Source organism: Pleurodeles waltl, chromosome 3_1 (genome assembly GCF_031143425.1).
Source record: "Pleurodeles waltl isolate 20211129_DDA chromosome 3_1, aPleWal1.hap1.20221129, whole genome shotgun sequence".
NCBI classification, from domain to species: Eukaryota; Metazoa; Chordata; class Amphibia; order Caudata; family Salamandridae; genus Pleurodeles; species Pleurodeles waltl.
In genome coordinates, this window is record NC_090440.1 from 1,063,391,793 (window position 1) to 1,063,412,790 (window position 20,998).

General features: G+C 44.4%; 1 protein-coding gene across 1 annotated transcript in view; it reads right to left on the reverse strand.

Annotated features, from left to right (window-relative positions):
• Positions 1-20,998, reverse strand: part of DPP10 (dipeptidyl peptidase like 10) — a 1,473,102-nt gene that overhangs the window by 509,154 nt on the left and 942,950 nt on the right. Inside the window, exons 6-7 of the mRNA XM_069224346.1 lie at positions 14,720-14,772; positions 14,287-14,368 (exon numbers count right to left, since the gene is read on the reverse strand). Coding sequence (XP_069080447.1) covers positions 14,287-14,368; positions 14,720-14,772 — 135 coding nt within the window. The remainder of the gene's footprint in view (positions 1-14,286; positions 14,369-14,719; positions 14,773-20,998) is intronic.

Genomic DNA, 20,998 nt, shown 5'->3' on the forward strand with positions numbered 1-20,998 from the left:
TAGGGACCACGCGAAGAAGATTCCGAAAGCGCATATGACAGCCAAGCCACGAAACGTTATTAGGAATCTCCACTTTGTAGATGTGTGGAGAGAAATGTACCCCTCGTCTAGGGTGTTTTCGTGTTACACGCCCACTCATGGGGCTTACAGCCGTCTGGATAGATTTCTCCTAGTCAATGATGTCTCCCTAGATGTTCGCCGAGTTGTTTGACGGACCTTGTCCCCCTCCTTCTGGAGTGTGAAATGCATATACCCAGACCTGTGATCCCCCTGTGGCGGTTGCGTCCAGACTTACTAGGTGATCCGGAATATAAAAAAGATCTCCAGGATGTGCTAGTTGGATACTTTCATACAAATTGGGATACGGCAGGGACCCGAGGCTTATAATGAGAGGCACTGAAAGTTGTTATTAGAGGGGAAAGCCTTAGTAAAAATTATGAAATTAGGCAGCGCCTGGACCGGGAGCTCACGCATCAGGAGGAGGTGTTGGCTACTCTACAGCACCAAGTTGATAATGGTGATACTTTGGAGGCTGATTGCCTTGAGGTGAGAGGTCGAATTGTGGACCTATGGGATAGGCTAGAGAATTATGTCCACCGGAATTATAGGCAGGGACCATTCTGGCAAGGAGACCGCTCTGTGCGTATGCTGGCTTGGCTCATCCGGCGAGAGAGAGACCAGTCCTCATTATTCAGATGCTCTGCAGCTCCTCTGGGGAAAGTATTTTAGGGCAGTTGAGGGTGAATGCGCACCTGCTTGAGCACTTGCGAGTTAGCTATGCCGCACCACAGAGAACGGGCGAGACCCAGATTCAGAAGTACCTGAATGGTCTCCGGTTACCTCGCCTTACGGCAGCCCAGGTAGAGGAACTGGAAGGAGAGGTTTCATTGGAAGACCTGGGAGAGGCGTTGAGTGGTGGGGGGACTGGGAAAGCACCTGGTCCAGACGGGCTACCAGTCGAATTTATCGTACAAATTCTGCTGTGCTTCTTCCTCAATTGTTGGAAATGCTCCATGAGGCGCGAGGGGAGGGTCTGCTACCGGTGCATATGCGAGAAGCTTTGATAGTTACGCTACCAAACCCAGGTAAGGAGGTTGACGTCCCGAGCTCATATAGGCTGTTATCCATGCTGAATTTTGATGTTAAATTACTCGCTACAGGTTTGGCTTCTCGGCTGAGTAGAGTGGCGACGCATTTAGTGCAGGGAGATCAATGCGGTTTTATGCCAGGGAGGGGAACTCTTATGAATATATGGCGCTTATCGCATCTAATTCACGACGCTTGAGGCTCTGCTTTTCCCACAGCACTAGTGGCACTAGATATGGAAAAAGCGTTCGACACCCTGTCCTGGGACTACCTCTGGGAGGTGATGCGCAGGATGGGCATTGGTCCTGTCTTCTTATCCTGGGTGCGACTTTTGTACTCAGCGCCCTGGGCGAGAGTGCGTACAGGGACGATTGTGTCAGACTTCTTTATGATCGAACGTGGCATACAGCAGGGTTGCCCCCTGTCACCGCTGCTGTTCGCGTTAGCCATGGAGCCACTAGCTATTCAACTACAGACTGGCTTGGATGGTTGGGGTATCCAGGTGGGGGCGAGAACGCACATAATTTCATTGTATGCGATAATGCTCTAGTGTACGTCTCAGAACCTGAATAGGCGGTCCCCCTCTTGTTGGGAATGATGGATGATTTTGGGCAGATGTCGGGCCTACGTGTTAACAGGCACAAAACAGTGTTATTCCCGATGGCTGGTCTCTCTGTGATAGAGGCTTCGGAGTTGCCCCAATTGGGCTTAACCTGGGAGACTGAGTCCTTTTCATATTTAGGCATCCGAGTTGCGCATTCGCCGCAATTGCAATTCAATTTAAACATGGGAAGAGTACTGGAGGGCCTCAGTGCATCTGTTCAGGTTTGGACCTCTCTCCTACTATCGGTTATGAATAGAATCACACTCAGGAAAATGATTTTGCTGCCTCACTGCCTACAGGTTATGCAGAATTCTCTCTGTGAGCTAACTCTTTCGATATTCCAACAGCTCGATAAACTGCTTTTATCCTTAGTCTGGGCAGGCAAACAATGCTGAGTTCGCACGGGAATCTTGAAATTGGTCCTGGCCGATGGCGGCTTGGGACTGTCAGACTTATATTTATATTACTTGGCCGGGTTGCTACAGTACGCGGCCGGATGGTGTGAGGATGCGCCCAATTGGAAAAAGGACTTGTTGGCTGGTTTGGTCTGTGTGGAGCGCCTCCCACATATACTAATGGGTGGCTCTAGGGTTCTGCAGGGCACCCCCTACCTAGTGGAGCGGGTGTCAAGGGCTTGGGAGAGTGCGGTGGTGCAGGTCCAACGTAAGGCCCCATATGCGCACCTGCTACCCCTGTGGTGGATCCGGCCTTTTGCTAAAGCTGCGGAGGTAATGGATTTTGCACAGTGGTGTGCAGGGGGGTTGTAATAATGCTGGTGACTTATTTCATAATGGCACGTTCATTACGAGGGATGAGGCAGACTCCTTGTTTGGAATAGGTCCAAGACATTTCTTACAATATGCGAACATCTCACAGACGGTCAGAGACATTTGGACGTCCTTTCCGGGAGGAGCCCGTTGAATATCGCCTCCTGGCATCAATACCTGATCCCGGAGGTGATTGGGGTCTGCTATCCTGAACTTACAAAGCTCTCAAGGATGACAGACTGACTGGCACTCAGGGGATTAGAGGCCAATGGGACAATAGTCTCGGAGCGGCGCTCACAGATGGGGAATTGAATAGGACCCGTTCTTTGGTGCGGGATGCGACTAGCAATGCTAGGTTTAAGTTGACAAACTTTTATTACTTATATAGAGCATACCTGACACCTCAACAGTTAAATAGGATATTTCCTTCAAAGCCTGACAGTTGTAACCATTGTGGAGAGCAGTCGGCTTCTTTTGATCACATGGCATGGGTCTGTGGCTCTGTCCAACCTTATTGGCATCAAGTGGTGAAGACGCTGAGGGAGGTTACGGCTGTGAGAGTGCAGGTGACGATGAAGCACTGCCTGCTGGGCCTGATCCCAGTCCCCATAAAGGGTCGAAAAATGGCACATAGATTTGCACAGCTGGAGCTTTTATTGGCATTGCGATTCATTGGCCCAGCCCGCACCCCCGCTGCATTTTACCTGTCTAAGTGATTTAGTTGAATGGGCTACTGCAGAAGAATGCCGTTTGCGGAAGGTTCGTTTAGATGAGTATGGTGATCGAGATTTGGAGCTCTGGCGTGCCATGATTAATGAGTTAACTGGTGTGCAGGAGAGCGAGGGAGAGATTCCTTTGACTGATGCGTCTGCTTGTTGAGCCCTGGTTGTGGATTGAGCCTTGGAGTACTAGGCCTGGGGGGTTCCTGTGGCACGGATGTGTGTCCTGGTGTTCCTAGGAGGGCATGTTTCTGGTCTTCCTACGTGAGGAGGGTCGCCGTGGGTGGCTCCACCCCCACTCCCTCACCCTGGCTACTGTGTCACTCTGGGATGCTGCTGTGTTCCCTTACCGAGTGCCTCCCCCACGGCCATACATGCCTGTTGCACCAGATAAATGACCATCATTCACAGCGCTATCCGCTGGTCTGTCGATGCTTACTATACTTACAGTCTACTGTTGTTGGTTAATATGTTATAGTGTACCGCATTGTCTCTGAAGGGGTGGGCTCTGCTCTGTCGGGCTGCTGTGGAAGTCATGTTGGTTGGGTCCCCCTAGTCTAACATCATGGATGCCTTATCTCCTTATGCGCGCTCAGTCAGAGCAGCTAAGTAGACCTGGAACTGGACTCTTCAAAATGTTATTGACATAAAAGGTGCGCTTGGTCTGATATTCCCCCCCAGAACGCACTATGTAATCATGTAGTACACAGTTGTATGTGTTTATCTCATGCATAAATAAACAAGTAAAAAAAAAAAGATTATGTTAAGGTTTGCTGTTTTTAAGATTCCAGATCACGCTTTTTTTACTGGCAGTGTTTAGTCCATTCAGGTGTGGAGAATTGAGTTTGCATCCGTAATGTTAAATATGGGATGATCGATAGCACTTCTCTTGATCATCTATCAAGGGAGATATGAGTGACACCCAAAGTATATATAACAACTATTGTTTTATATGAACACATATGAACATATGAACACATTTTATACGTACACATACAAACAGTGACCAAATGAATGCTTGCAAGTAGTTAAGCCTCTGGCAAATCCAACCCAACATTTGTCTCCCACTGTGCCACTCCTGACAGAGGCCCATCTAATGGAATTCAGTACTGATGCTGCTTTTAATGGGAACGGTCCTTACTGAACTGCCAGGTGAGGCCCCATGCAACAAGGACCACAAGCATACTTTCTGCTTTGTTAGGTCTCATCAGTGAGGTACAGTTTAGATCCTGTTGCAAAGCAAGCATGAAACCCACATCTGCAAATCTGTGGCCCTAACTGGTGTCCTTTTATCTGCATGGAGGAGGGAATATCAGTCTACACATCACCTTCTTCACTATTCTGGATGCCAAGAAATGCTCTACCTTCCAGTGATGTGATGGTTACTTCTGCTTCTTTCCAGTCGATTTTTATACCCTTCATTATAACCCATATATAGTGTGGTTGTTTTTTGGACTTCTTGGGTCACATTTCTGTACTCACATCTACGTTGCAGTGTCAAGATATAGAGGTCTTGGAAGCAGGAGATATCACTCTCACTGTATGATATCTTTTTTCCAACAGTGTCCCTCTGACATAATGCTTTATTTCAGCAGGTAGCTTGAAAGCACTACTACAGTGCTTCTTGGGTGGTCTGTATTGGCATCCTGTAGTCTGCCCACTCTCAGTCTCAACTTGAAAAGCAGACTCCTCTTTTAGAATATTCCTTAAATATATATTAAGTCAGATAGTCTCCCTCCATGCCTTTTTAGTGTTCCTTATCCTTATGTTGTCAGTTTGGAACCTGTTCTCAAGTTCCTCATGTTTTTCCAGTCATCATTTGGTCGGTGACACCAGCTGACAAATGATGGTTGGTAGAAATTGAGTGGTTGGTTGACTGGGGTGTGAGCCCTAGTTAAGCAGAAACCACAATTCTTGTTAGGATAATGTATATGAAAGCCCTAAATTAAACAGTGCTCACCCTCTGATAGCTTGGAACAGAGTTGTCAGGCTTAACTTGGAGGCAGAATGTGAAGTTTGTGTGCAACACTTCTGTTAGAATTTTGGTTTTTGGTTGTCAGAGATATGCACGCTGTCTGAGCAGGAAACACAATCCTGGTCAGGGTAAGTCAGTAGCACTACATAAATTAACCTGTGCTCACCCTTCGGTAGATTGGCACAAAGCAGGCACAGTTCACTTAGGAGGCAATTGGTAAAGTATTTGTGTAACACTTAAACCAGTAAGACAATGAAAACAGCACACAAAAAAATTACCACACCTGGTTAGTACAATAGAGCACATTGTAAAGAACAATATGAGACCAAACAAGACCAAAATGACAAAAATCCAATAAGTAGGAGTTGAGATGTGAATTTGTAAAGAATAAATGAAACTGTAGTGCTTATAAACATAAAGCCTCAACCAGGGCTATCTGGGCGCGCTAGACTGAGTTGAAGTCAGACCGACATCGATGGAGCTTGGGTTGGATAAAGGAACCAGCCTTAGCGAGTTCAATCAGTATATTGGCTTGGGGTTGTGTCGAGGGAGGATGCGGCAAGCGATGCGATGAGCAGCTGAGTCGATGTGTCATCATAGATCCTGGCAATATACGCAATGCGTTGGTTCTAAGCCATGCAATTTGTCAGGGTTTCACTGCTGAACCCATTAGGTGTATGTGGTGCATCATTGACAAGCTGCACAGCTGGTGATGCAATGTCTCCTGAACCTAAATTGGTGATGAGTTGGTTCTGAAGGAGATGCAATGGTTCCGACCAGCGCAATGATAGAGATGTGTGGATTATTAAAGTTGCAGCATTTTATACCCACTTCCAAGGGCCAGGACAGGATTGGCATCACTTGGCAGGGCAAGATCTGCAGCAAGCAAAACTGAGGTGCTCTGACAGGTTGTGTTGGAAGTCTTTCATGTCCCTGGGACTTCAGATGAACAAGAGGCCAGCCAGAAAGCCCTTGAAGTCACTCTGGGCTAAAGTGAGATGAGTCTAGACCTTCCTCAGCAGGGCAGAGAGGAGAAGCAGGTAGCAGAGCAGCAGAGCAGAAAAGGAGTCCTTCCAGGGCAGCAGTCGAGAGTAGCAGTCCTTGTAGCAGCACAGCGGTCCTTCTTCCTGGCAGAGTTCTTCACAGGTCCAGAAGTGGATTGATTTGGTAGGGTCAGATTTCTACTTTTTTAATCTAGTTGAGCCTTTGAAGTCAGGGTGACTTCAAAGAGTGGTCTTTGAAGTGCACAGAGGTCCCACATCACGGCCATGGCTCCGAACTCACCACAGGGGGTTAAGCTATCCTTTGTGTGGGAGCAGGACACTACCTATTCAGTGTGTGAGTTCCTCCCTCCCATCCTGCCCAGAATGGGCCATCAACATGCAGATGGCTACTCAGTCACACCTACCCTTCCTACGTATGAGGCTGTCTTGATGGAATACAGGAAACAAGCTGTCACTGCCGCCCAGACATTTATTGAGACAGGTTGCAGGCACACAGAGCTAAGAGCAAGAAAATGCCAACTTTATAAAAGTGGCATTATCAAAACTGTAATAGTAAATCTGACCTTGCCATTAAAGAGGATTTATCAATTCCTTAAGTACTCAACATGACAGGTCAATCCTTCTCAATCAGAAATGACACTTTAATAAAGTAATAAGGAATACCCAATGTTAAGCTAAGAGAGGAGCAGTATATGTCCTGCCTTATAATTACATAGCACCCTGCCCGAAAGGCAACCTACGGCCTACCTTAGGGGTGACTTATGTGTAACAAAAGGGGAGTTAAAGGCTTGGTAAGGGGTGTTAAATACCAAGTAGACATGACAGTCAAACTGCACACACAGACTCTGCAGTGGCAGGCCTGAGATGTTTAGAGGGCTACGTAAGTGGGTGGCACAATCAAGGGCCAGCCCCACTTGTAGCGTTTAATTTTCAGGCTCTGGGCACATACAGTGCACTTTACTAGGGACTAGAGGCTATAGACGTGAATTATATATGCCAATTGTGGAGAAACCAATGTTACCTTGTTTTAGGAGAGTGAGCATATGCTCTTTAGCACTGGTTAGCAGAGGTAAAGTGCTCAGAGTTCCAAGGCGAACAGATACAGATCAGTAGGGGACAGAGCTTGCTGGGCTCAAAGATGGCCACCAGCTAGGTGTGCTCCATTAGCCGTTAAAGAATCCAACATGATCCTAGTGCCTAAACTGTGTCAAAAATGAGCCACTGCTGCCTGCAGTCATCAGCCACAAAGGACGCAACAGCATTTGAGTTAAAATGAAGCTCTCAGAGAAGCTGAGCAGCTCAGCAAGCCACCTGTGGCCTTCCTTGAGGTCGGGATCTTGGTCAAGAGGAGTAGCACATTGTGAGCAATGGAGGGGCTCATGGTGAAGGAGGCTGCCAAACAGCTGTTGCCCACTCCGGGAGAGGGACTGCGGACATTTGCGGCTGCCGGCTGGAAGTGGTGATACTGATGGGCTGTGAGATCCTGCCTGGCGGCAGGAGAGGGTATGGTTGCAGCAGGCCCTGCTGGGCATGGCCTGTGGCAGCGAGGCCAGATTAGGAGCCCGGCTACAGGGTGAAGTTTTTGGTGGGCAGGGGGCCACATGAGTTGCTGTAGACAGCTGGAGTGAGTGACATCCGCCTCCTGACACCAGCAACAGTGGGGCCTGTGCTGACACAGTGAGTGGCTGGGTCCTGTGGAGTGGTGCAACAGCAATGGACCATGAGGGGGACTGGTAGTGGGAGTGGGCAACCCACGTGCTGCATAGTAGATTATTATAGCACGTGTCTTACCCTGCCCAATGTCGTACTGATGAGTCCATCCATGAACTGGCAGTATGGGTGAAGAGACCTGCTTAATGGGCTATCACTGTGCATCATCTATGGGATTGAGTGCACTTGTGGTGGGATGGCCTCCTGGACTTTCAAGTGGTTAGGCAAAAGTATCTGGACTGAAGAGCATGCCCTGTATGGGTAACGCTGGGTGCCTCCCCACAAATATTGGCGCAAACCGCAGAAGTATATGAGTTCTGGGGTACCTGTCCCAGCAACATGAGGGGCAGACAAACCAACACCAAATAACTGCTATGGATTGGCTTCAGACTGGTGCTCATTGGCCTTATTGTCCCTGGATGTGCCCTTGTGGGGTTCTGGGGCATGTGCACAGGCTGTCATCGCTGCTCCAACATCTGACATTGATAGTGCTGGGGGATGCAGCACTGGAAGACTGAGTGGCAGTGGAGATCCTGGTCTCAGAGTGTGTGCCGGGACAAGTGTTGCACCGCCCTGCACCCTCACAGTTAATACTCCTGCAGCAGCTGATAATACACCCACGTGGACGGACTGAGTCTGCTTGCGCCCTTGCAGAGGGCACTTCATTGACCACCCCTGAAGAGCCTTGTGTTGTAGTGACTCCCGGCATAGAACACTGAAGTCTCCAAGTGTCAACATGGGCAAGGCAGACAAAATGCAAACCAAACTACAGTTTGAACTCCAGAAAATGCCCAAACCCTGAGATGATGGTGCAACAGCACCGGAATCTGCATGTGAAGAATCTGGCAAGGAAACAAAAATCCTTACAGTCATGCAGCACAGCCTAATGAAAATAGATGACAAAATAGATGCTTTAACTTTTAGAATGGATCACATGTCGCAAAAACTGGACAAGCACACTGAGTGCTTCGATATAGTGGAGCATTGAGTCCCAGAAGTAGAGGATGAACAAGTCACAAAGTCTACATCCCAGAAAAAGATGGACAAGCTTCTGCTTGCACTATAGTTGGATATCGAGGCCTTTGAGGCTGCTCACTAAGGAACAACCTCAGAATTGTAGGTGTTGCAGAGTCCACCAACATAGAAAACATGGAGTGCTATGTAGAACAACTTTTGACGCACCTATTGGGCCATGAGACCTTCTCTGGCATTCTCGTTGTGGAGCAGACCCACCACTCGCTCCATCCTCAGTTGATCCTGGGGGCCCCATCAGAGCATGTCTAAATAAATTATAGGGATTGTCATGCCGCCAGGGTTTTCCATTATTCATCCACCCACTTGGGCCACTATCTGGTCATGATTGGTGTTTATTTTCACCAATCGCTTTTGTTTACATTGATGTTGTGTTATGTATTACCATGCACAAACCTTATGTTGGGAGTTACCATGGAAAGGATGTGGCATAACTGCCTTAACACCTGACTTTGAAGCTGGAGGAACCTGGTTCAAGTCTCAGTGTCAGCTCACCATCCTGTAATACTGGGCAACTCACTTAATCTCCACATGCCTACAATTCAGTGCCTTGAGACCCTTACAGGTGATTTGCAGTGCTTTACAAATCCTGTATTATTATAATGTTGGATATTGAGACAGATCTCATTTGTACTTTATTGTGTTAAGCCCTTATTTCTTCCCTGGCACAGGTTTGAACCAGTATCAGATGGGAACTGCACTGGGTAATTAATTATTTACAAAGGTTACCATGATAGCAGACTAGGATTGATGAGCTACTAGACTGATACTTTCCAAGATGGCCACGGCATACGTACGCCAGGATTCTTCTTCGCTAGGTTTATTAGGGTACAAGTGAAGGAATATGCTTCCTTATTTATTTCTGCAAAGCACTGATATTCAGATGATAACAGGCGTTGATATCTTAAGTTACTGACGTGGTTACTAACGTAAAGTCCATTGGGCAGAAGTATGCAACCAACCTACTCGTTGCAGTTTGTTTCATGTTAGAATTAAGCTTTATCATTATGAGTACAAGCGATGATACCTGGGCTAACAAGGAGCTGTGTTAACATTGCAACCCTGTGTATTATATATTTTAAAGATGGCGGGGAATGGGCACACTATATGCAAATGTTTGTTTTGAACTAGTCTGTTTTCACTTTTAGTAATGCACTGTATGATTGGCTTTGAGGCTTCAGCCATTACCCGTGATTTAAATAGCAGCTCCCGGCTTGCAGGAGCTTTGTCTTCATCTGTTTCCCTGCATGCATGGTTGCATGCATGGAAACAGATGAAATCTCTGCTTTCTGCCATGGGAAGCTGTTTGCCAGGTGCTTCTGTCAGAAAGCAGACTTTGTTTGCTTTTGCTGTCAGCTCCCACAAATCAAAAGCTCTGTCCCAGGGGATGGCACCTGAGGTGGGGCCTTGTGGCCCCCCTCCAACAACTATTGCCCTGGGGAGGTGGTGGTTTTCAGGGCTGGGGGTCGGAAACAGAACCCCTCCATTATTTTTATGTTATCCCTGGGGAGGTGGTGGTCCCCAGGAATGGAGCGGGCTGTGTGGACTCCGAGCACAGAACTAAATATTTGCCCTGGGGAGGTGGTGGTCCCCAGGGCTGTGGGGGAGCCAGGCAGTCCCTACATTAGATATAATTTTGACCCTCGGGAGATGGCTGTCCCCAGGGCTGTGCACGGGCCAGGTGGATCCCCACATTAGATTTAAACTTGCCCGTGAGGATGTAGCAGTCCCCGGGGCTGCGAGGGGGGCCAGGTGATGGTCCCCAAGTAATATTTAAATGCCCCCAAGACATGGCACACTTGGGGGTTTTAGTGAAACAAGTGCGGGAGCCCACCAAAGACTGTGTGCAGTGGTGGTTGGATTAATGTATACTAATGAAAATTACTTTATGTTAAAAAAAAATTGAAATTCACTGAAAAAGCCAAAGGTTACAGAGACATTATAGTTATCGAACATAATTTTAAAAAAAACAATAGAAATTTACTTACAAACACAAAGGATACAGTGACCTTACAATTAGGCTCACATTTTAAACGTACAAAACCATAGAAATTCACCTGTTATAGCTGAAGTTATCTCAAGTAACTATAACTCATGTCCTATAACTCGCACCCTCACCATGCACTTCTTATTACCCCACAAATTGTGGCACTCATGACATCTTTGATAACAACATCGATAATATCAATGAAATATTTGCAGTAAAATGTTTGATGAATCGTTGATGATCCATAATCAGTTTACAGACTGGATACTCCCTCTATATCTTAGATGGCACAGACATTCTAGTACATATACACAATGACATATACCACATATAATAAACTGTCCAATTTGTTTTAAATGACCGTTAAGAACTGAAAAACTTGTTCTACTAGGAGACCCACTAGAGACCTTCCTTCTGCCACATTTGCACAATCCTTTGAAATTGGAAGGCCAGCTTTCCCGTGTTCCATCCACCAAGTAACTATAAGCTAGACTGTCTTGTAAATATGTATCTTTTCTATAAATTATAGACATGCAGGAGATGACGTCTCTGTCAATGACCTTGTCATCTCTCACTATTTTTCAGTGCCTGGCCAGCATCTTCTTCACCGCTTCAGATTTGGTATTAAATGTAGTGGTAAAACTAATTATATTCTTGTATTTAGCTTTTGCTCTATCTGATCCAAATAATAGCTCCTCATGACAAACCTCTAGTTTTGTGCTGCTTTCTTCAGAATCTTATTGAGATAACTCCTCTGTTGAAATCTATTGATCTTTCTCCTCTCTTTCTCCTCATATGTGGTGGAGGTACTGCTTTTTATAAGCATGCATGCGCCATTTTTGCTTTTCCCAGTGGTGGCTTGCTGCATGAAGCAATCTGTTTCTTGATAGATGTTTTCTTTTTAAGCTGATGACTATGTTGGTATCAACAACCACAATTTGCACTGCTAAGAAATTGATCATTGTATCACTGATTTCATATGTGAACTTCAAGTTGAGTTCATTGTCCTCTAGTCCCGCTGTGAAATTATCAGCAGTCAATTCATCCTCATCACAAAGTGGGAACAATCGCCTATGTACCTGGTCTAAATAATTACCTTGTCATCTCCTTATTCTGTGTTGTTCAGACCGCCTGCTCCTCCCATCACCCTAGGTTGGTATAGCTGCAGGAGAAGCAAGTGCTTATGGTAGCACCATAGATTTGTTTACATAGATTTTTTCCAAAGATGAATATTGTTGTTGAGATAGAAAAGTATCTCTAACAATATAGTTTTGTGGTCATACAAAAAAACTAGGTTTTCTCAGAAGGAAGTGTTTACAGGCTGCCAGCCTTGATATTAAATGCACGTAACATCCAGGGTGATAATGATGAAATTAGGCTCCTTGAGGTGGGAACATTTTTCTAAGGAATGACTACTATCTCTGCATGACAAAGGAAGAATGATGAGGAATTAAGGTACCATAACATGGTTCATAAAAATGTCAGTGTTTCCCAGGAGACTTCCATCGGAGGACACTATCCTCCAATTGAGACAATATCTGAATTTATTGTGGTATTGGTTTGGAAAGGGTTAAATTACTTCTGATGAATATGTGTTTTAAAAGACTGATACCTCGTTCATTTTGTGTTTATATTTATTACCAAAAGTCCATAAACATTTAATTAAACCACAAGGTGGAATGACAGTGTCAGTCTATAGTTTATTTTAAACCTGTCACCCTTTTCCTGGTCATGATCGGACAATAAAAATGGGGATTGACAGTTTGATGAGGAGATCTGTGGTGTCTTTACTGTTTCTTTTAGTGGAGGGGACCTTCTTGTTTGAAAGGTATTGTAGTTTACTGAGGTGGCTAAAAGTACTAATGTTGATAACACCCATGCAATGTTCTTATGTTTGTCCCATTTCTGGATAAAAACATTGTTTCCGGTAGTCTATCTTGCATTCATTGTATTTGAGTAATCAGAATAAAACATGCTTTGCAATTTGTTAGATTTGACACTGACAATTTCCCATCATGGTGAATTGCTGAGCTCGCTGGAATTCTGGCAATTGGAAAGAGTGAGGTTTAAACATACTATCCTAACAATTCAATTATCTTTGGCTTTTCACAATAACTAACTCTGCATTGAGCATAAAGTTTCTTGAAAGGGAATTATCTGGCATACAGTCATACGGTTTCAAATATGTACATAATTACAGTTGAGAAAACAATATATAACTCCTCCTGAGAGGGCTGAACAACCATATTACAGCGCATCTCTCCAACTCAAGGCATTGTCAACACCAAAAACCTTGCCTAGTATTCTATGCGATTCCTTTTAATAAAATACAGACCGCCATACTTTAACACAGTGAAATAACAAGCCATCCTTGAAGGCCTATTGGCTTTTATATATGATTTTTACAATAAATATGATATGGAGAATGCCTTTGTCATATACTGTCATAGAAAAAACAGATCAGTCCTATAGCTTTGATCATTGGCCTATCACCAAAAATAAACTTGGTCCAGATGTATTGAGTATAAGGTTTCCCATAAGGGTAAAGGTGCTATACAAACATACTTTTTCAATGTATCAAATACTGTACTCAAAGACATCAACATGATGGCAGAGCCAAAGCCCTTTCTGAGCAGTGATTCTGAAAGTTTTTCTTCTGTTGATCACATGATGTCTGGCCAAGCCAAACCTAAAAAAAGCCTGCTGGAGGTGTAAAGCCCTCTGCTGCTTTTGTCCTTCAGCAGATTTTACCTGATTGAAAATCATCAAAAGACTGACGTGTATAAAAGTATTTTTTTAAACAAAATAGGAAAATGTCATAGTGTGACTTAAGTCTGAATATGTCCTACAACACATTATACATTGGCTTTACTATTGAATAAATTCTGCTCTCTTTAGTCTTGCAAAGTTTAGATTTTGCATTATGGGATTGTGTGATGTGTTTGTACATGGCTTTAGACCTGTATTTTGATTAATGATATTTACTGACCAACTTAGCTTACTTAAAATACTGAAGCATGATCATCATCATAGAAGCTTTTTAACTATAAACAGATGAAGACACGTAAACAGTGCAGCAGTGGAGAAACAAATCTCTGCGCTCTTTAATATTACAATGAGGAGTGTACATTTTGTAAATAATAAACAATGGAGCAAATTAAAACCATTTAATGGATATAGTTCAGATAGCCGTTGAGAAATTGTGAACAGTAGATCTTTTAATAGAAACCTCCAATACCGAAAGCTCTTTTTGTGCTTCAGTAGAGATTATATGAAACATTTGCATGGAAATTAATTCCACATAATAAATAGCTGTGGAATGTAATGGCATACAACTCTTTTTTTGTAAAGGCTAACAAAGAGAAATCATAAGTAATTTTAAAATACGTATAAAGACCTTACCATTTGTTGACCTTGTATCCCCCATGCAGCATATTGTAAAACAGAATCTTCTACTTCTGGAGGATTTAACTCCCAAACTTCCCTTAAAGAAATTATTTTTATTACTTCAAAAATAGCACACTTTTCTATAGAACTTTTTTGTCTAAGATATGCAACGCTTATAATTAAATTAATACAAAGGCAAAATGCCCTCATAGACTCATAAGCATTTAAGGCTTGATTTAGATATTGGGTTACTCCGTCACAACAGTGACAGATATCTTGTCTGCCGAAATTTAAATCCTATTATATTCTACAGGATTTAGATTTTGGCAGACAAGATATCCGTCACTGTTGTGACGGAGTAACCCATCTGGTAATATCTAAATCAGGTCCTTAGTATGTTTTAAAATTCATTGGTAGCTCTTAAAAGGGGTCAGAATTAAGTACCTACCTTGTATGTATGTTAAAGATGACATATGAAGCTGTGTACGAAAAATGATATACCTGAAATGAAACACAAAAGAAAATTTTAGAAAAACCATGTCAGGCCTTTTGAAATGTGCAGAAATAATCATTTTGTAGATACATTTCAACTTTCTACATATCTTCTTTATACACTTTAGTTTTTCGTGAGATGTCTAGAAATAATAAAACGAAATCCTATAAAATCTTCCCTATGTAATTTGGACAAATATTTTTGAATTGGGTGTTTATATTGTCTATTTTAGAAGTGTAAGTTTATATTTTGTATTCAGAAAAAAAATATGAATGTACATTCTCAAATTGGTTTAGTCACAGGGGGCTTGACCTGCCAAGATGTTTATTCTGGTTTGCTATTTACCCCCAGTAAAGCCATCTACATCCATCCATGACCATAAATGTTCACTAAGTGTCGGGGGTCCCATCGGTGAGTGTATAGACTGGAGTGAGGCTTCATGATACAAGATTTCTGATGAGGCCCAGGACTGTGGTGTGGCCCCCTGGTAGGGGACCTGGGACCTGAAGTGCCTACCATGAAAGCGAAAGAGTCAGTACCAGGAAGGTCCTGTGAAAACTCAGTTGTGACGTGTGGCCACAGGCAGCCACTGAGCACACTAAGCCTAGCGAGCATGGACCATTCCCGAGGGAGCTGGAGCTGAGCATCAAAGGAGGCGATGACTACACAGGCTGCAAAGACACATGGAGCGTCCATCCCGCTGTCCTAGAGAGTGTGCCTCAAAAATCCAATGCCCCCTGTTCTACCCACCTGTCGCATGAGCTGGACATAAAGGAAGATGCTACATCTCTGGAGTGGGTGAGCAGTGTTGATGGGGGCACCTGCCCAGGAGAGACATGAAAGAGGAGTCCATCCATCCAGGTGCAGAGTGAGTATTCCGTAGGTCCGAATTTGGGGAGGGTGGAAATTACCACAGACCACACATGCAAGTGCCCCCGCCCTTTATGTAACAGAGATCCGTGCCATGAAAGAGGAGGATTGGACCAGTTTTCCCCACTGGGAGCAACTCCAAGACTATTGGTGTTCAGACTACTAAACAATAAAACCCAGGTGACATCCTGCAGTGAACTCATGATCACAGTCCATGGGATGTCTCAAGCCAGAAAGTGCACATTTTCCCTGACTAAAGAAACATGGTACAGAAGAAACATCTGAGCTTTACATCACATCAACATGCTTAGAAAACCTTGACGATAACCTAAGGCTTCCTGTATCCAGTGAAGCTCAGGGTCACAATGAATCATAGCTCACACTTTTATGTCACACCAGATAAGGTGTGGACATGGCAATGACAGCAAACCTCACAATGTCTCTGGGATACTTTACACTGAGAGAGAACCTAAGAGAGGACCCCAATCCAAACAATGCCAGTAGAAAGTACCCTCAGAAGCTCCCACAAAAGACCAGGCACTGGCAGAAAGTGAGTTCCTGATTGTGGATTTCTGTAAAAGGAGGGAAACAGGCCCAATATTGACATACAGTGAAGCAATTAGGGACTGTGAAACCTCACTCACAGACAGATGAGATACAATGACAAAAGGGCCTCTCATCACACCCAGGAAGGGCAATGAACTGATCTGAGCTCACCGGGTGAATACAACTGATGACTTTTAGTCCTGGGATCACAGACACAGTTGATGTGTCGGTGACGAAGAACACTACTATGAGCACCTGTGGGAACACACCCAACAACAAGATGTTGATGCACAAAAAGACTCACATTATGTTACAATTCTGTTAACGAGCAAATATCTCCAGACAGGGAAGGGAGTGGCCACCACTAGCTGGGACACACTCCCTCTGGCACTACAGGCTGAAACCCATGACATGCCCTCATGTAAACAGTAGGGTGAACATTGCCAATGCAGCCAGACACAATTAGCCATGGGAATACTAAATTGCAAGACACATATATCCACATGAGCCTGGACAGTCAAATGGTAATGGAGCAGAACTTCCCAGTGAAGGGAGATACTAATAGGTTAGAAGTGGACACACATACTAATGCACATGCAAAGTGGGAAAAAACCAAAATGTGATATATAGGTGTGGTTTACATGCGGACAGATTGGCGGATTAAATGACAGGTGTATAGAGGGTAAGTTTGAATGATTATTGCATGCAAATTTTATGTTGAAGTTATACCATCATTTTAAACTCAAATGGCTCCTGACAGATACAACACCTCAAGACATTTACAAGTCTACTGTACTTGCATTTAAACTGCTGAAAACCAGTTGCCGCTCCTTCGCCACTGGCCAGCAGTTGCAAAGCATGAAAAATAAAAGGATAATGTTTGCTATCGTTTTATTTTTCAAGGGGGCAGGGCCTTGGGGGATGGCAGAGATAGAGGGGGAGTGGTGTGCACTCCCCTCAATGTGCATGTGTGCTTGGCCGGCTGTCTGAGGATTGCCAAACACACATGCTCACAAAGCGCCTGGGTTGGAGACGGCATGCACAGGCTCCCAGTCTGCCTGGGAGTACAAAGCCAGGGTGCTCAAGCCAAATTCTGACACTGCTATCATGCTGCTAGCAGTGGATCCTGAAGACTGGTGTTGTGGCGATGGGGTGAGGATTCAGGTAAGTTTATTTATTTATTCTTGTTTTGTCCATCTCCCACTCCCTCACCACCCTTTATCCCACTGCCAGCTGCAACTACTGAAAACGTTGCACATAAACCTGCACATTGGATGCCATTATGAAAACTTACTGAAGAGCTAAGCAAAACACAACCTTGGTTTAGTTGCACACAAATATCACACATGCATGTTATTATTTTATGAATTACCAAATATCTTCACATGTTTAAGGGGAGGGAATTCAATGGTGGGGATGCTATGAAAAGTTAGTGAACACACACAAATCTGTGAGTTTGTTGGTATTCACAAATGTATGGTGCACTGTACCCCTGAATATAATTGGAGGTTTATTCCTTTTTTGGGCAGGAGCTCTAACTAGTAGTGCAATAAGAAACGACAAGTCTCACAATAAACGTAGAAGTATGAGGAAAGATTTGCCAGACAGGAACAATTATATCTTGCTTATCGAGAAACAGACGAATGAACGAGTTTTGTTTTAAAATCTTTGTAATGGTCATTCCATTAATAATCCAGTAAATCATAAAGTAAGATGTTCAAGGTGCAGACATCAATACATGTATATCCCTCTCTTGGCCAACAAAGAAAGACTTTGACAACCACAGTGCTTGATTTATCTTAGAACCCAGCCTCAACAACAGCCTACACTGACAGCAATTCACAGACTCTTAAATAGTACCAGGAGTAGAATATTTTGTGTGTGTCTATCTCAAGCGTAGGGGTAGAGTATGCTTCCATCACAGACTTTAATTTCCCTAAAACATTGTGCTGCCTTCAAAATACATCCCGAACATGTCCTTTGACAGGAGCATTCAATTGAGCTAGTCGTTTGTATTATAAGCACCGTGGTTTGCCCACGGGAGCTCTATACATTTCTAGTTTTTTTCAAAGTTATTACCCTATCCATTTTCAGATAAGTAGCCAAGCCGCTATTCATGATAAATTCACACATTCATAATATTTCATCACGATCTTAAAAATGTATTAACCGCTGATTATCAAAGGTAGCTGTAGTATATTTTGTTTTTCAAACGTTCAAACATAATTTATTTTTTGAAGGGCACTATCTAAACCCCTGGCTAATGTAAATGTTATGAAAATGATTACAACCTGAATACTTTGAGCTGCAATAGCAGGTATTGTACCTTTACTCTTCATTGTTCCAGGTTTTTATCACAAATGAATGAACTGTGTTGATTTTTTTTTTTTACCACTTACTGTTGCTGAAATACATGTTAGATATGAAAAGTGATTTTGGTAATGAACCGCGTTTTTTCGTACCTGCTCATACACTCAGATGTTCAGGGGCATAGCTTCGGGTTGGGGAGGGGAGTGTCTGGGGTGTTACACTCCTCAAATAAATGTATTTTCTTATAAATAGTTGGGTACAGGTGCTTTCAGTCCGATATTGTGAGATGTCAGTCGGATTTCAGCAGTAATTGTTACATTGACACATACTAAAACGCAGACACACAGTGTGAAAGTCCTAAAAAATATTGATTATTTTACAGAATATTGTGTTTTCTCGCTTAGTACTCCTACAAACCTTCATTCCTTGCCCTGTCCACTGCTACATAGGTCCCTCTGGTTTGCCCTGCTTGTCATATAATGTATTTAAACAGTTTATTGGAAAATCTGAAGCTCACCCCCCCCAAACCTACTGTCCAAGATACGCCGCTGCATATGATGTCAGATCCTGCATTCCTTTAATGGTTTGGATAATGTACTCTCCATTACCATATATTCTCTAGCCATGTGTATATATTCTTAATACAAATTGTGGTTTTCACCCATAATTACACGGTTAGCTTTTCTCTTTACTGCTATCCAGCTTTCATTATTTTGTGGCTGTACTCTGGAGCTGTGACTACTACAGAAGATTGGCTATACTTTTTAAAAGCGGAGCTTTCTTTTAATGTTCTTTGTTTTGTATTGTTCAAGCAGAGGCATCCAACATAGGCCAGGCAGGGCAGGATCTATGTCACATATTGAGGATAACTATGAACTAGTGCTCAATTTGTGAAAGAAAGAGTGCAATTAATTGTGGGTGCATAGCATACCAAGACTGGTAGGGGAAGATTTTACATTCTGTGCTGGATTAGCATCATATAAATGACGCTAACCAGCACTTTATTTTTTTTCCTAATTTACTTTCAGAGGGCTGGAAAGTACCCTAGAAGTAACGCAAAGCAGCCCAAAAGGCTCCTTTGCAGTACTTAGCACCGAGGGAGAGTTACATTGATGGTAAGTGGGCGTTCCCATGCAACCACCAATGCCTTTTGATGGAAAACCGCATCTACAAACAATAGTAGACAGGGTTTTTTGCCAAATGTTAACTCCATTTAAAGCAGGCGTTGTTTTTCCAACTTTGCATGCATGCTGCTCTGTGCACCATGCATACAAAGTAGAATACGTTTTAAAGTGTGTGTATGCATATTATTTTGTACTGGAAGGTTAACCTTCCAGTACAAAACTCATGCTAGACTCACAAACACACCCTTGCACTCTGGCACACAGCAGCTGAAATCAGAACTGGCACTAGAGAGAGGGGAGGAGAGTGGCATATCATTGTAGATATGGCACTGTCCTGCTCCCTCCCTGTCACAAAGCACAGCACAGCATTTCTCAGTGCTGAACAGCACAGTTTTGTAAATCAGGCCAGTAGTATTTAATCAATTGCCAGACACACTCTGGGCCTCATTATGACCCTGGCGGGCGGCGGAGGCCGCCCGCCAGGATCCCGCCCTCCAAATTACCGCGCCGCGGTCAAAAGACCGCGGCGGGTATTACGAGTTTTCCCCTGGGCTGGCGGGCGGTTCCAGTTAAACCGCCCGCCAGCCCAGGGGAAAACGACCTTCCCACGAGGATGCCGGCTCGTAATCGAGCCGGCGGAGTGGGAAGGTGCGACGGGTGCTACTGCACCCGTCGCGTATTTCACTGTCTGCAAGGCAGACAGTGAAATACATTTTGGGGCCCTCTTACGGGGGCCCCTGCCGTGCCCATGCCATTGGCATGGGCACGGCAGGGGCCCCCAGGGGCCCCGCGACCCCCCCTACCGCCATCCTGTTCATGGCGGCTTTCCCGCCATGAACTGGATGGCGGTAGGGGGGGTCAGAATCCTCATGGCTGCGGAGCGCGCTCCGCAGCCATGGAGGATTCCAATGAGCAGCGGAAAGTCAGCGGGAGACCGCTGACTTTCCGCTTCTGACCGCGGCTGAACCGCCGCGGTCAGAATGCTCATTGGAGCACCGCCAGCCTGTCGGCGGTGCTCCCGTGGTCGGTGGCCCTGGCGGCCACCGGCCGCCAGGGTCAGAATGACCCTCTCTGTCTGCTTTTTCTCACTCTTGCAAGGTCTTGTCTTCTCCCTTTGTGAAGGTGTTGCTTTCTTTCTCCATCTTTCTGATTAGTGTATTTTTCCATCTCTTGCATCCAGGAAGTAGCTAATGGGGAAAAATAAGCGCCAGTCCCCTTAAACAAGTGCTGGTGTCCTCCACCGGCAACCTCCGACTTAAATTAAGCACTGCTATTAACTATGTAAAAGGGTTCTATTTAGTTTCATTGGGTCTGATACACAAAACCGTTTGAACTTGTAAAACAGATTTACGAGAGCAAATTGCTGAATTTATGATGACATGAC